Source organism: Myotis daubentonii, chromosome 8 (assembly GCF_963259705.1).
Source record: "Myotis daubentonii chromosome 8, mMyoDau2.1, whole genome shotgun sequence".
In the NCBI taxonomy this organism is placed as follows: domain Eukaryota; kingdom Metazoa; phylum Chordata; class Mammalia; order Chiroptera; family Vespertilionidae; genus Myotis; species Myotis daubentonii.
In genome coordinates, this window is record NC_081847.1 from 67739572 (window position 1) to 67753150 (window position 13579).

Genomic DNA, 13579 nt, shown 5'->3' on the forward strand with positions numbered 1-13579 from the left:
GCAGCCTATCAATGAAATCTCTCTCTCCCTCTCCCTTCCTCTCTGAAATAAATAAAAATATATATATTTTTAAAAAGACAAAGACTAATTCAGAACAAGTCTATAAAGACTGAAAGAGGTGAGGAAACTGCACAAGAAAAGTTTGAAGCCAGCAGAGGTTGGTCAGTGAGGTTTAAGGAAAGAAGCCGTTTCTATAACATAGAAGTGCAAGGTGAAGCAGACAGTGCTGATGTAGAAGCTGCAGCAAGTTATCCAGAAGATCTAGCTAAAATAATGAAGGTGGCTACACTAAACAGATTTTCACTGCAGATGAAACAGTCTTATATTAGAAGAAGATACCATCTAGGACCTTCATAGCAAGAGAAGTCAATGCCTGTCTTCAAAGCTTCAGAGGATAGCCTGACTGTTGTTGGGGGTTAATGCAACTGATGATCAACCAAAGGACTTATATGCAAGCATATAGGCCTAACCAATGGACACTGACAACAGGGGGGTGAGGGCATGAGCGGGGGGGGGGGGGGGGGGGGTAGAGGGTAACGTGCGTGGGGACAAGGACACATATGTAATATCTTAATCAATAAAAAATACATATATATAAAAAAAGAAGAGTCAAAATATCAACATTAACTGGAATTTGGAAGAAGCTGATTCCAACCCTCGTGGATGACTTTGAAGGGTTCAAGACCCCACTCAGTCCAGGAAGTAATTGTAAATGTGGTGGAAGCAGCAAGAGAGCTAGAATTACATTGGAGCCTGAAAGTGGGACTGAATTCTGCAACTTCATGATAAAACTTGAATGAATGAGAGTTTCTTCTTATGGATCAGCAAGAAAAGTGGTTTCTTAAGATGGAATGTACTCCTGGTGAAGATGCTGTGGAGTGTTGAAATAAACAAAGGGTTTAGAGTATTACATACACTTAGTTGATAAAGCAGTGGCAGGGTTTGAGAGGACTGACCCCAATTTTGAAAGAAGTTCTACTGGGGTAAAATACTACTAAACACCATCGCATGCTACAGAGAAATCATTCATCAAAGGAAGAGTCAATCGGGGACCCTTTCCCCCTCCCCACGTGGGAGTCCATTCTGTGGGAATCTTTCCCTCTCCACACGTGGAGTCTGTACTTGTTCCACTTTTACTATAAAAAAAAAAAGAATCAATGCAGCAAATTTCATTACTGTCCTATTTTAAGAAATTGCCACAGCTACCCCAGCTTCAGCAACTGCCACCCTGATCAGTCATCAGCCATCAACATTGAGGCACAACCTTCCATCAGCAAAATGATTATGACTCACTGAAGGCTCAAATGATGATTTTTTTTTAGCAATAAAACATTTTTAATTAAGGTATATACATTGTTTTTAGACATAATGTTATTGCACAGTTCTAGACTACAGTATATTGAGAACAACTTTTATATTTATTGGGAAACAAAAAACTTGGTCTGACTCCCTTTATTGCAATATTTGCTGTATTGTGATATGCAATATTCTGATGTATTCTGTTAGGAGAAACAAAAAAACCCCCACACACACGTAGATATAGTGGAAGCCTAGAGGAAATGGGCTTTGCACAACTCCCCCTCATCTTACTCTACCTTCTAACTAGCACAAGTGGGAGCTTTCTAAACAAATCCTAGGGGTCTTCATAGATCAGCCATGGGCATGAGGCTTTGGGCACTGAGACAGCCTGAACCTCGAGGTATGGGTAATGGGGTATGGTTTAAGTGCACAGTAAATTGCCTCTAGTCTAGTCCCGTTCCCACATGTTTCTGAAGCCACGGAAAATGCCACTTTTCAGTAGCATAGTGCTTATTATCTAATCATGTTCGGTGGAGCTGTGGTCAGGTCTAATATTTCCTTTCAGTTTGTGGTCTTTGGTATAGTATCACCTGTTGAAAGAGAACAGTTGACAGTCAAGCGTCTGGAAACAGCAGAGTGTAGCTTAAATACCTTGCCTATTCTCTATGACATACTGGTTCTCTCATTACCTCTGTAATTTATTCATCTCTGTATTTTGCACACATTAAAATGATAGCAGTCAACATTTATTAGCCACTATATTTTAGTCACTGTCCTTTGCATTTTACTCCTTCAGGCCTCACATCATCCTTAGAACATAAAAACGGTTATTCCTATGTCCCTATCCCAACGGAGATAATTACATGACTTGCCTAAGGTCACACAGCTAATAATAGATAGCAAAGACAGGATAAACATTTCAGTAGTCTGGGATCAGAATTTCATGATTAAGTCACTCCCACTGCAGATTGAACTATTAGCCTTATCCTTAAGGAAGCTAGGTGGTTAAAGATGAAACTAAAGAATAGCTTTTCTGAGACCCATTCTTGACTTTTGTTTTTCCAAGCTGTAGAGGAATAACACCTGGCTGTTGTGGACCTACTTCCTTACCTATTTGTTTATGTAGAAACACTTATTTTTCCCATCTCTGCGAAAGGCAGGAGTAGGATGCTACTTTGTTACTCATCGTCTCCTGGGTATTTCATTGTCTATTGAGGATAATGGACCTAAGCTAGGGATTCTCAGAAGGAGTAAGATGGCATTTTTTAGGGCGCTCACATTCAGTGTTGAGTTCCAGATTCTAGAGGTGAACACAGGACTCATACTTGAGATTCCAACTGTCTGAGGAGCAGTGCTCCTCTAACAGTCTTTAAATAAGTTGCTCATGTTTAGGACTCCTACTTTTCTGAAAGCCAGTTATTTTCTGAAAGTCACTGAGCCATGCTCTGGGGACTGAGAGGTAATTAAGACAGGAGCCCTCTCTTGATAAATAAAATAGGACATGGTGTGGTCAGTTGTGGAAGAGGGTTAAGCAAAGATTACCTATCTGGTGAAGGGTATAGGAGGGCTGCCTGAAAGGTTTTCTGGAAAAAGTTGAGTAAAAGTAAGAGCCTCAAAGTCAAGTATTATTCATGCACTCCTATCCTATATAATAAAAGGGTAATATGCAAATTGACCTAACAGCAGAACTGGGAATGACTGGTGACTATGACACACACTGACCACAGGGTGCAGACGCTCAATGCAGGAGCTGCCCTCTGGTGGTCAGTGCGCTCCCACAGGGGGAGCTCTGCTCAGCCACAAGCCAGGCTGATGGCTGCCAGCACAGAGGTGGTGGCGGGAGCCTCTCCCGCCTCAGCAGCGCTAAGGATGTCTGACTGCAGCTTAGGCCTGCTCCCCACTGGCAAGTGGACATCCCCCGAGGGCTCCCTGACTGCCAGCTTAGGCCAGATCCTCCGGGGAAGCAGGCCTAAGCCAGCAGGTGGACATCCCCTGAGGAGTCCCAGACTGCGAGAGGGCACAGGCCGGGCTGGGGGACCCCCCCCCCCAGTGCACAAATTTTTGTGCACCGGGCCTCTAGTTTGATAATAATTCTCTAATTGGCACGGGAGGTACAGTGGGGAATAAAACTGTCTTCAAGGAGATTACTAAAAGAGGGAGAAGACAGACAAACTGATACATAAAAATGTCAAGGAGCGCCCTGACTGGTTTGGCTCAGTGGATGGAGCGTCAGCCTGCAGACTCAAGGGTCCCGGGTTCGATTCCAGTCAAGGGCATGTGCCTTGGTTGCGGGCACATCCCCAGTGGGGAGTGTGCAGGAGGCAGCTGATCGGTGTTTCTCTCTCATCGATGTTTCTAATTCTCTCCCCCTCTCCCTTCCTCTCTGTAAAAAATCAATAAAATATATTTTTAAAAAAATGTCAAGGAGCCCTACTCAGTTTCTCAGTGGTTAGAGCGTTGGCCTTTGGACTGAAGGGTTGCAGGTTCAATTCCTGTCATGAGCACGTACGTCAGTTGCAGGCTCAATCCCAGTGATTGGGGCGCATGCAGGTGCAAGCACAACCAGTTAATGTGTCTCTCTCACATCGATGTTTCTCTCTGTCACTCTACCACCCTTTCATTCTCTAAAAAAAATCAATGGGGAAAATATCCTCAGGTGAGGATTAACAAACAAACAAAAGTCAAGTAGTGGTAATGCTCTGAAGAAAAATAAGGCAGAATAAAGGAATGGAGAGCAAATAGGGGAGCGCATGCTACTTGAGATAAAGGGATCACCTCTCTGAGGAAGGCATATCTGTGCAGAGACTTGAAGGAAGTAGGGTGTAGCTGAGTAAGTTGGAACATTAATCCAGGATTTCCAATGCATTTTCTGAAATATGCAATACCTGATTATTTAGTTAGGGGCACTGCCCACTTTTCCCTTAGATTTTTATTGTCAAATAAAAATACGACAGTGGCCAACACAGCAACAGCAGTCTGGTATGAATGAATAAAAATTACACCTATTTTTTGTCAGATCAGCAAAAAATATAATACTTTTTTTGGAATGTCGCCGAATTTTAGTGATACGTTTATGTGCACCGTGAGATGAGAAAGGTTGTAAATTTCTGCATTAATCCCAACTGTTCCCACATCCAAGCGGGACAGTCCATTCTCAGACTACTCCCAGGGGCAGGATGACCTGCCATGTGCCTTTGCCTACCTTTGGGGTCCAGAGTTCTAGTGACTGATACTGCTCTCTATAACAGCCCCTAGATTAGTGATGGTGAACCTATGACACGCGTGTCAGAGATGACACGCGAACTCATTTTTTTGGTTGATTTTTCTTTGTTAAATGGCATTTAAATATATAAAATAAATATCAAAAATATAAGTCTTTGTTTTACTATGGTTCCAAAGATCAAAAAATTTCTGTATGTGACATGGCACCAGAGTTAAGTTAGGGTTTTTCAAAATGCTGACACGCTGAGCTCAAAAGGTTCACCATCACTGCCCTAGATAGTAGGGGAAATGGCCAGCAGGAGGGTTGAGGGCACAGTTCTCCTGGGGCATTTAGGTGTTTGTGCCAGGGAAAGTGGTTCACCTTGGTGTTTCCCTCTACTTACAGTGCTTTCTTCTTTCTTCTTTTAGTTTGAAGGATGACCTCTAGGAAGAAAGTGTTGCTGAAGGTTATCATCCTGGGAGATTCAGGGTAAGTGTTTCTCATAAATTTGACCTAACAAATTGTCTTGGATTTAAACTTCACTTCCTTGGAACCCATCCCGCCATACGACATTTGCCACTTCTCTAATTGCAGTGGCATTAGGGCCCTAGGTCTTCCTGCTATTTGGGGACACCATAGAAATTAGAATTATTCTTTGTTACGTAACCCTATGTTCTCTGATTTTTGGCATGATTTGGGGGAAAAGGGTGACTATTTGAACTCAACTAATAATAGTTTTTCAGGGAATCACTTTTTTTCCAAGCTAGTTAGACTAGGGACAGGGACTTCTGTTATGTAGATTTTCTGATGTTGGCATTGGGCCTACTAGATGTGGGCTTGGGGTATGTTATGCAGTATCTTCCTACTGCTGTGCCTGTTTCAGGATTTGAAAGAGCCTCAGACTAGGGAACTGAGTTCTGATCCAAGATCTACCACGTACTAACTTTTTAGTAACTGCTAAGATTCTGTGGGAGGTTTTTAGACTTGGCTTCTGAAGTGACCTATGAAAGCGTAAACCTACTGGAGGCTATATTTTTTAAAAAATTTAATTAATAATAATGAATACAGGTGTACCTCTTTATTCCAGTGATCGCTGCCCTTTCTTTAAAAAGGCAGCAATTTGTATGCCCTGGCTGGTTTGTTTTTAATCACCTGAGTAGCCTTTTAAAAGTTAGCATTTGGCCCTGGCCAGATCACTCAGTTGGTTAGAGCGTCATCTCAATATGCCAAGGTTGCAGGTTCAATCCCCAGTCAGGGCACATACAAGAATTCATGTCTCTCTCTCTCTCTCTCTTCCCCCTGTCCTTCCCCCTCCTCTTCCCCTCTTTCCCGCTCACGCACATACACCACTCTCCTGATGATTCTGGTGTGCTGTCAGGATTGCAAGGCACTGCTTTTAGTCCTGTGTTAATCAGACTTGCCTGAAAAGAAACACCAGGCCTTGGTTCCAAATGCTTCCTAGAACCTCTAATTCAGGTGGCCTGGGTTGGAGAACTCTGCCTTAGGCTGTGTCTATATTTTCAGGTCATCTGCGTGTGAAAAGGAATGTGCTCCTTTGTGGGAAAGAAAGGTGGCATTATTGGCCCTGAGGAAGGCTTTTGCATTCTATCCATCCTGCCTAACTAACCTCATCAGGAGAAAAATCATACATGGTCTCTTGTTTAACTTTCTTACTGAAAAACATGTCTGAAAGGAGCATACTTTGAGGTAGATTCTGGTATGGTGGAATACTGGTGCTTTTTCTCTGACAGATTTGAAACTTTGAAGCAGCTGGTTGGCTGACTGCCCTATGTATCTCTCAAATCCAGTGGATGTCTCTTGCTATTATTTCTTGGACTGAATAACAACCATTAAATGGAGAGACACCCAAGACAGCAGAGATATTTTTGGAGAGTATTTGCTGGCATCCTTCTGGAAGGGAAAAAATGGTTCTACCTGCTGAATTGTCTGTACCAAAACTTATAAGCAATATCCTGGCCAGTGTGACTCAGTTGATTGGAGCGTCGTCCCTTACACCAAAAGGTTGTAGGTTCGATTCCAGGTCAGGGCACGTACATAGGTTGCGGATTTGATATCCGGTTGGGGTGTGTGCAGGAGACAGCCAATCCATGTTTCTCACATTGATGTCTCTTTCTCACCACCAGCCCCCCACCCCCGCCCACCCACCTGTCTCCCTTCCACTCTATAAAATCAATAAAATACATATACAGGGTGTCCCAAAAATATATATACGCACTTTGAATACCTATTAATTCCAATGGGTTAAATCTGAAAAGAAAGAAACATCAATTAAGCTATTAGCTGTTAAGTGTATATACATTTTTTGGGGACACCCTGTATATATCAGCTTTTAACACGTGGCCCACATCTGTATCCTGTGTTTTTATCCCAGGAGAAAATACAACCTCAAATGAGTAATGCTGGGAATTTTGCTGTCTGCCCTGTGTGTGAGCTCAGTTTCCTGTTCTTCACAACAGGCAGGTTCCTTCAAAGCTGCAAGTATCAGAATCAGCTTTGCTCCCTTCCTAGTTGATTTATACTTGTGGTTTTTCTCCAATTTCAGAGTTGGTAAGACATCACTCATGAACCAGTATGTGAACAAGAAATTCAGTAATCAGTACAAAGCCACAATAGGAGCAGACTTTCTGACAAAGGAGGTGATGGTGGATGACAGACTAGTTACAATGCAGGTAAGCACACGTCTCAACAAGCCTTGTTAAGTTCACTGAGTCTTAACCCTTTGTTCATTTCCCCTCCCTGATCTTCAAATCCCATTGTTATTTTCATGGATCATTCACTACAGGTAGAATTACCAGATAAAATACAAGACCTCAAGCATGTTTCAAATATAGTACAAGACATACTAAAAATTTAACTTGGACTTTCTGGGTTGTTTTGTTTTGTTTGCTAAATTTAACCCAGGTCCCTACTTGTGTTTCCAAAATATCTAATTTTTTTCCTTTCTTCCTATCCTTGCCTAGTGCTTTAGGCAGAAAAAAAATAATAATAATCTTTGTCTCCCGTCTAGGTTCTTGTAGCAGTCATTAATTTTCCTGTTTTTTCTGGATTATTTTAATTTGTCTTATCGATAGCTGCCAAAGTTGTGTTTCTGTTAAGCCAATCTGTTTGTTTGTTTGTTTCATGTATCAGCTTGATTTTTCAAGGGCTTCCCTTTCTACAGTTAGGATAAAATACGGTTTTTTGAAAGCCTTCACATTCTGGTTACAAAATATTCTTCATTCCTGCCAGTTCTTCCAACTCATGTACACATGAATGTGCTTCCATTGAGGCTCCTTTGTCACATATACACCTTTTCTGAAGTCTCCACCTTTTGTCCAGATGATGTCTTGAAACTTCTTCCTTCATATAAGTTTCCTCTCCATATTATTAAAATGATGTCCCTGGATGACTGAGTTTCTAGAGACAAATACATTGTGTCCTAGCAAGCACTAGATTCACTGCAATGTTTGAATGATACAAGTTATATTCAATGGTAAAAGTTTTTACATGTGTTAATTTTGAGCTGTGACATGCTCCCAGAGAGTAAGGATTTGATACTTTCTTTTTCTTTTGTAGTATATTTTTTTATTGAAGAGAGGAAGGGAAAGAGAGAGAAACATCAGTGATGAGAGAGAGTCATTGATCGGCTGCCTCCTACACACCCCCTGCAGGGGACCGAGCCCATAACCTGGACATGTGCCTTTGACTGGAATCAAAGCTAGGATCCTTCAGTCTGCAGGCCGATGCTCTATCCACTGAACCAAACCAGCTGGGGCAGGATTTCATACTTTCTTGACTCACACATTCAGGACACAGTTATTCTGGATCTCCCTTTCTTACCTCCCCCATACATGTACCTGGAGATGTTCAAAATATAACTCATATTTTCTCAAGAAGCCAAGCTTGAGAAAAGAAAATTTCCAGATTACAGGAAAGAAGAGGGAACTGAAAGTTAGTGATAAGCTCAGGGGCTCCTGCTGTGGTGATTTGCACTTGCGGAACAGGAACTTGAGTTGTATCAATTAGCAGAGACAGGAGTTGTGACTGTACAAGGTAGGGGAGCTAGAACTGAGAATTCCCTTGGAAACATGCACCCACACACTTGTCTAGGACTTTGGAAAGACGTGAAAACAGGACCAAACACCTCGACCAAAGAAAGTGGCAAAGCTTGTGTGTGAAAAATAGGCTTGGGGCTTTGCCTCCTTGTTGGAGAATCTCAGTCCCAGTGTGCTCATATGTGTATTGAGTTTATACTCTGCACACAAATCTTTGGAAGAATTTAACATAAATCCTATCACTGTGGGCAAAAACAAAGATGAGATTACTCTGTAGGGACACTTATAAGCCATGGACAGAAGATGAGCTCATAGCCACATGAGGAAATAATATACCGCAAAAAATGTTCACAATGACTAGAGACTTTTGAAAAAGGAATAGAAACCAAATGAAAAGAGATACTATAAAAAAAAATGGGGATATGGAAAACTTACAACTTCACGAAGTGAAAAAATAGTCATTGAAATAAACTAAATAGCCAGTTAAACTGCAAATTAAAGTAGCTGAAGAAAACAGTAAACTGTAAGAACTGAGCAGATTGTCTCTAAGAAAACTCAAAACTGCAGAACACCAAAAAGCAGAGTCATAAGAGCAAGTAGAGAGAAAAGGCAGATTACTTACAAAGGACCAACCGACGGATGAGTTCTCAACAGCAACAGAAGGCAGAATGAAATGGAATCCTTTTGGGGTGCTGGGGATAAAGTACCACCTGAAGATTTTACACATATGTGCTACTTCCTACACCAGGAGAAACAGACCTAGAGAACCAAGCTGTGGTATTGATAGTCTTGTGGACGGATTCAGAAGTCAGAGCCTAACCCCTCAGGGTTGGGAGCCCCTATATTAGAGCCACACACACTGGTAATCTGGGATCCTGGAGTAAACACCTGGAGAACCACGGGGCACTGAGTGGAGTCCAGAAAGAGTGGAACAGAGAATGTATTCCTGAGAGGTGAACAAAGGGCCGGCCCTTGTGGGGTTTTTTCCCCCTTGTGCTTTTGCAGCCAATTTAAAAGACCAAGTAAATGAAAACGATCATCTTCGGACAAAGGCATCATCATCCTAGATCTTGAGGTATCCTCACATATTTTTCGGGACCTTTTAGCAGCTTACAATAAAAGATAATCCAAATAAGAAAACAGACAAGAAGAGCCAGTGGAAATGGTGATTTTAGGGTGTTTTTTATATTCACAGAATTAAAGCAATCTTATATATCTGCATAGAAAAAACTAAAGTCACATAGGTTAGTACAACTTCTGAAAATGAAATACAGTAACCAAAAGTTGAAAATTCTGAGATTTTTAGTGGCAGTTAAGATGAGGCCTGAAAGAAGAATGGATGATTCTCTCTCATCATTGATGTTTCTTTCTCTCTCCCTCTCCCTTCCTCTCTGAACTCAATAAAAATACATCTTTGAGAAAACTGACATTAAAATTGCAGTGTTGGAATTTTTACATTAGACTAGTAGGTGTATTTTGAATGTAGAAAATAAAATGTTTCAATTTAAATATTAAAAATTTTAAAAGATCACAGCCATGGAACTTTTTTCTAAGTTTGAAGTTAAATTAATTCTGGAAACTTGCTAGGAATAACTGCCCCCCCCCCCACACACACACACACACATACACACTTTTCAGCTTTTAAGAAAAAATTCTTGCCGAAACCGGTTTGGCTCAGTGGATAGAGCGTCGGCCTGCAGACTGAAGGGTCCCGGGTTCGATTCCGGTCAAGGGCATGTACCTGGGTTGCGTACACATCCCCAGTGGGAGATGTGCAGGAGGCAGCTGATTGATGTTTCTCTCTCATCGATGTTTCCAACTCTCTATTTCTCTCCCTTCCTCTCTGTAGAAAATCAATAAAATATATTTAAAAAAAAAAAAAAGAAGAAAAAATTCTTACTTTGCCATCTTTGTGTATCTGGAATGCCAGATACCCATTTGCTTCCACCCAATAGTTCTCTTGTGATTCTGTCCTAAAGAAGCAATCTGAAATATAGAAAAGGCTTTGTATGTTCATGTTTATTATTAAGTTATTTATAATATGAAAAATTAGCAACAATGTTTTTGTAAAAAACAGGAATGTAGTTATTCACTGAGTTTCCCGAGTTTTTGAGCAACAATAAAGATGGGAGTTATTGCTGGGGTGAACACCGTGGTGTTTTGCGGGGCAGAGGAGTGATATGAGAGAACTTGTAGAGTGATGTGTGGTATAAGGTTTCAGCTACATAAAACCCTACAATGTGGGTAAGAATAAGACATGAGCTAGTGAAGATGTTTTCTGGGCAGGAGCCAAGTGATTGAGTTTTTTCTTTTGATTACCCAAATTACATAACGATATTATTTCTCTAAGGAAAAATATTTTATTAAATTTGTCCAAACCTAGATTTAAAATGTTTCTTCCCTATTTTCTCTTTTTAGGAGTAGTTGTCTCTTTCTACTTTCCTTATTCTCCCCCACTTTAGTCTCTTTTTATGAGAAAAGGTTCGCTTTGTCACTCTAAGAGATATATATTCAGTGTAGAATGTTGAAAAAACAGAAAACCGCCAAGGCAAGCATCACCAGCAGTCCCTGAACTGGTTATCTACTGTCAGTAGAGATCCTATTTTGCCTACTGTGTACTTACTAAATGCTTATTGTACTGGGGGCAGGCAGGATTTAGTCTCCACACCCTGCTGAGAAGCAGATAGAATAATTAGATTTGAATTTGTCTTTTATTGCCCTTTATCCTTACATATAAGCCATCATCACATCATCATTTGAGTGGCTGCTTCCTTTACCCAGTCATTTGAGCTGTATACCTCATGCAGACATTCATGACAGCCTCCCAACTCCATTCCCACAACCTCTGTGGCTGCTTGGACATGTCCTATTGTAGAACGGTTCTTCCCAGAGTAAGTAGAGTGTGTATTGGTTAGAGTTGCCTGGGAAGGGAGTGGGTTACCAAAGTCAGGCTCCCTGCTACCAGAGGTGTGGCCAAGAGTCTGGTTGACCATGCTGTCATGTACTGATTGTGGAAGGCCACATACATCAGAGGAAAGGATGAGGTGGACTTCTCAGAGTTGCCCTAACAGGAGTAACCTTGGGGCTTCTGGGAATTATTATTCAACAGAAAGCTGAGATATGCTCTCTGCTCACCACTGACACTGGTAACCAGAGTAGCTCCTTCCAGCCTGCCATCAGCCTGGTCTACTTTGACCAATCTGTGAGAGAGAGTGTTCAGCCTATGTAGTTGTGTTGCTTTTTTGAAGCTTCTTAAAGGTTTTAATGCTGCCATTTCCAGTCTTCCAAACAGTATTTAAGTTATGGCTCTGCTCCTGTTTGCCACTGTGTCATCTGAGCCAGTTCCCAACAGTAAACCTACTGTCTAGAAGTGCATAGTATGTTTTAGGACTCCTTTTGGAGAGCGTTGTAGGAGGTATTGGGTTTAGAACATCATGAGCTTTGTTTACCTTGGTAGTAATAAAGAAGTGTTGATCCCATAATACTGCCTTGTCCTACTTTATTGCCATTATGCATATTTACATATTCTAACCAAGCAGCCTACCTCATTTTATATAATGAGGCTTCTACCTGAAGGGGAGCTTAGCCTGTGGCCTGGGTGCAGTTGACATGTTCTCCAAGTGTTCAGGATCACTGAGAGGCAAGATTGACTGACTGAGAAGGGCTTCAAAGAGGAGGTCAACCATCCTTTTGCAAAATCTGATTCTGGATAGAAAACTGGAGTGACCCAATCCATACTCCATTTTGGTTTGAACCCCAGGCCTTTGGGGGAGTTGGCTGGTGATTTGGACATAAAGCTGGAATTTATTAGGGTTATGAGGATGGTCCACGTTTTCATGTTGTCCTAAGTGGTTCTCCTATAAACACACTGTGGATCCAATAGTTGAAGACCCATGTCAGCAGGAAGTAACTGCAAGCTACTTCTGACCCAGGCACTCTCCTAAACCAGGCGGCTGTTCTCAGAATACTGTCATCTCTCTAGGCCAGGGGTGGGCAACCCCTGGCACGCGTGCCAAACATGGCACGCCAGTAACTTTTGCTGGCATGCGAAACCCTCTCTTATAATCTTCCATTTACAATTTTTTTCTTAATATCGACTTCTTTATTTTTCAGATAAATTCAGTGTAGGTGCATCTAAGATAAATAAATAATTTTGCACAACAAGTTATCTTAAAGACCATAGACATGGATTGACGAGAGAGGGGAAGAGCAATTTCTATGCCTCTGCCTTAACTCTCCCTGCCTTCCTAGATCCGACCAGTGTTTTGGTTTCATCCACATATGCTTGTGAATCTTTGTTCTCAGTGATCAATTTTGTTAAGTCTCGTAATAGGAGTAGCCTGACGGATGAAAATAGTAGCTCGTGCATATCTCTGAAGGTCACGAAATATAAACCTGATATAAAATCTCTGTCATCAGTGATGCAGCAGCAAAAGTGCCACTGATAATATCAAATGGAGTCATAAAGTTTTCTGTCGGACTATCGGTGTACATGTATACATTAAAAAATAAATGTATTTTTCATCATCATATACTGTGTTTTTGTTGCTCAAATGAATTTTATTTCTTCTTCAAGGTTCTTCACATACATACACCTTAAGAGATATCAAGTAGGCGTAACATGTTCTCAAAAAATTAGAGTTGGCACGCAGAAGAATTTTGAGTCAGAGATTTTGCTGGTTTTGGGACGCACTCACAAAAAGGTTGCCCACCCCTGCTCTAGGCTGACCAAGTGGCCCTGTTAGAGATCTAGGTCAGTGAGAAAGCCACCCTTGCTCTTTGAACCTAGCATGGCAATGTGTGATGAGAACTTTGAGCTGGTCACTAGGGTCTGGTGTTCTTTTGATTAAAAGCTAGCTTTCATCTGTACTCTAGAATGTGTACTTGTTGTCTTTATCTCTCTGTCAGGGTTTGTTTTTTGTTTGTTTTTTTTGCTTTGATTTTTATTTGAGGTATAAATAAAACATAATAAATAAGCTGATTTTTTAAAACTATATGCAGTGAAATGCATAGATTTATATAT

General features: G+C 41.2%; 1 protein-coding gene across 2 annotated transcripts in view; it reads left to right on the top strand.

Annotated features, from left to right (window-relative positions):
* The window catches only part of RAB7A (RAB7A, member RAS oncogene family), a 45242-nt gene that overhangs the window by 23005 nt on the left and 8658 nt on the right, over positions 1–13579 (top strand). For both annotated transcript variants that reach the window (XM_059706817.1, XM_059706814.1), the window contains 2 exons: positions 4930–4990; positions 7065–7191. In XM_059706817.1, the coding sequence (XP_059562800.1) occupies positions 4938–4990; positions 7065–7191 (180 nt within the window). In that variant the 5' untranslated portion in view covers positions 4930–4937. The remainder of the gene's footprint in view (positions 1–4929; positions 4991–7064; positions 7192–13579) is intronic.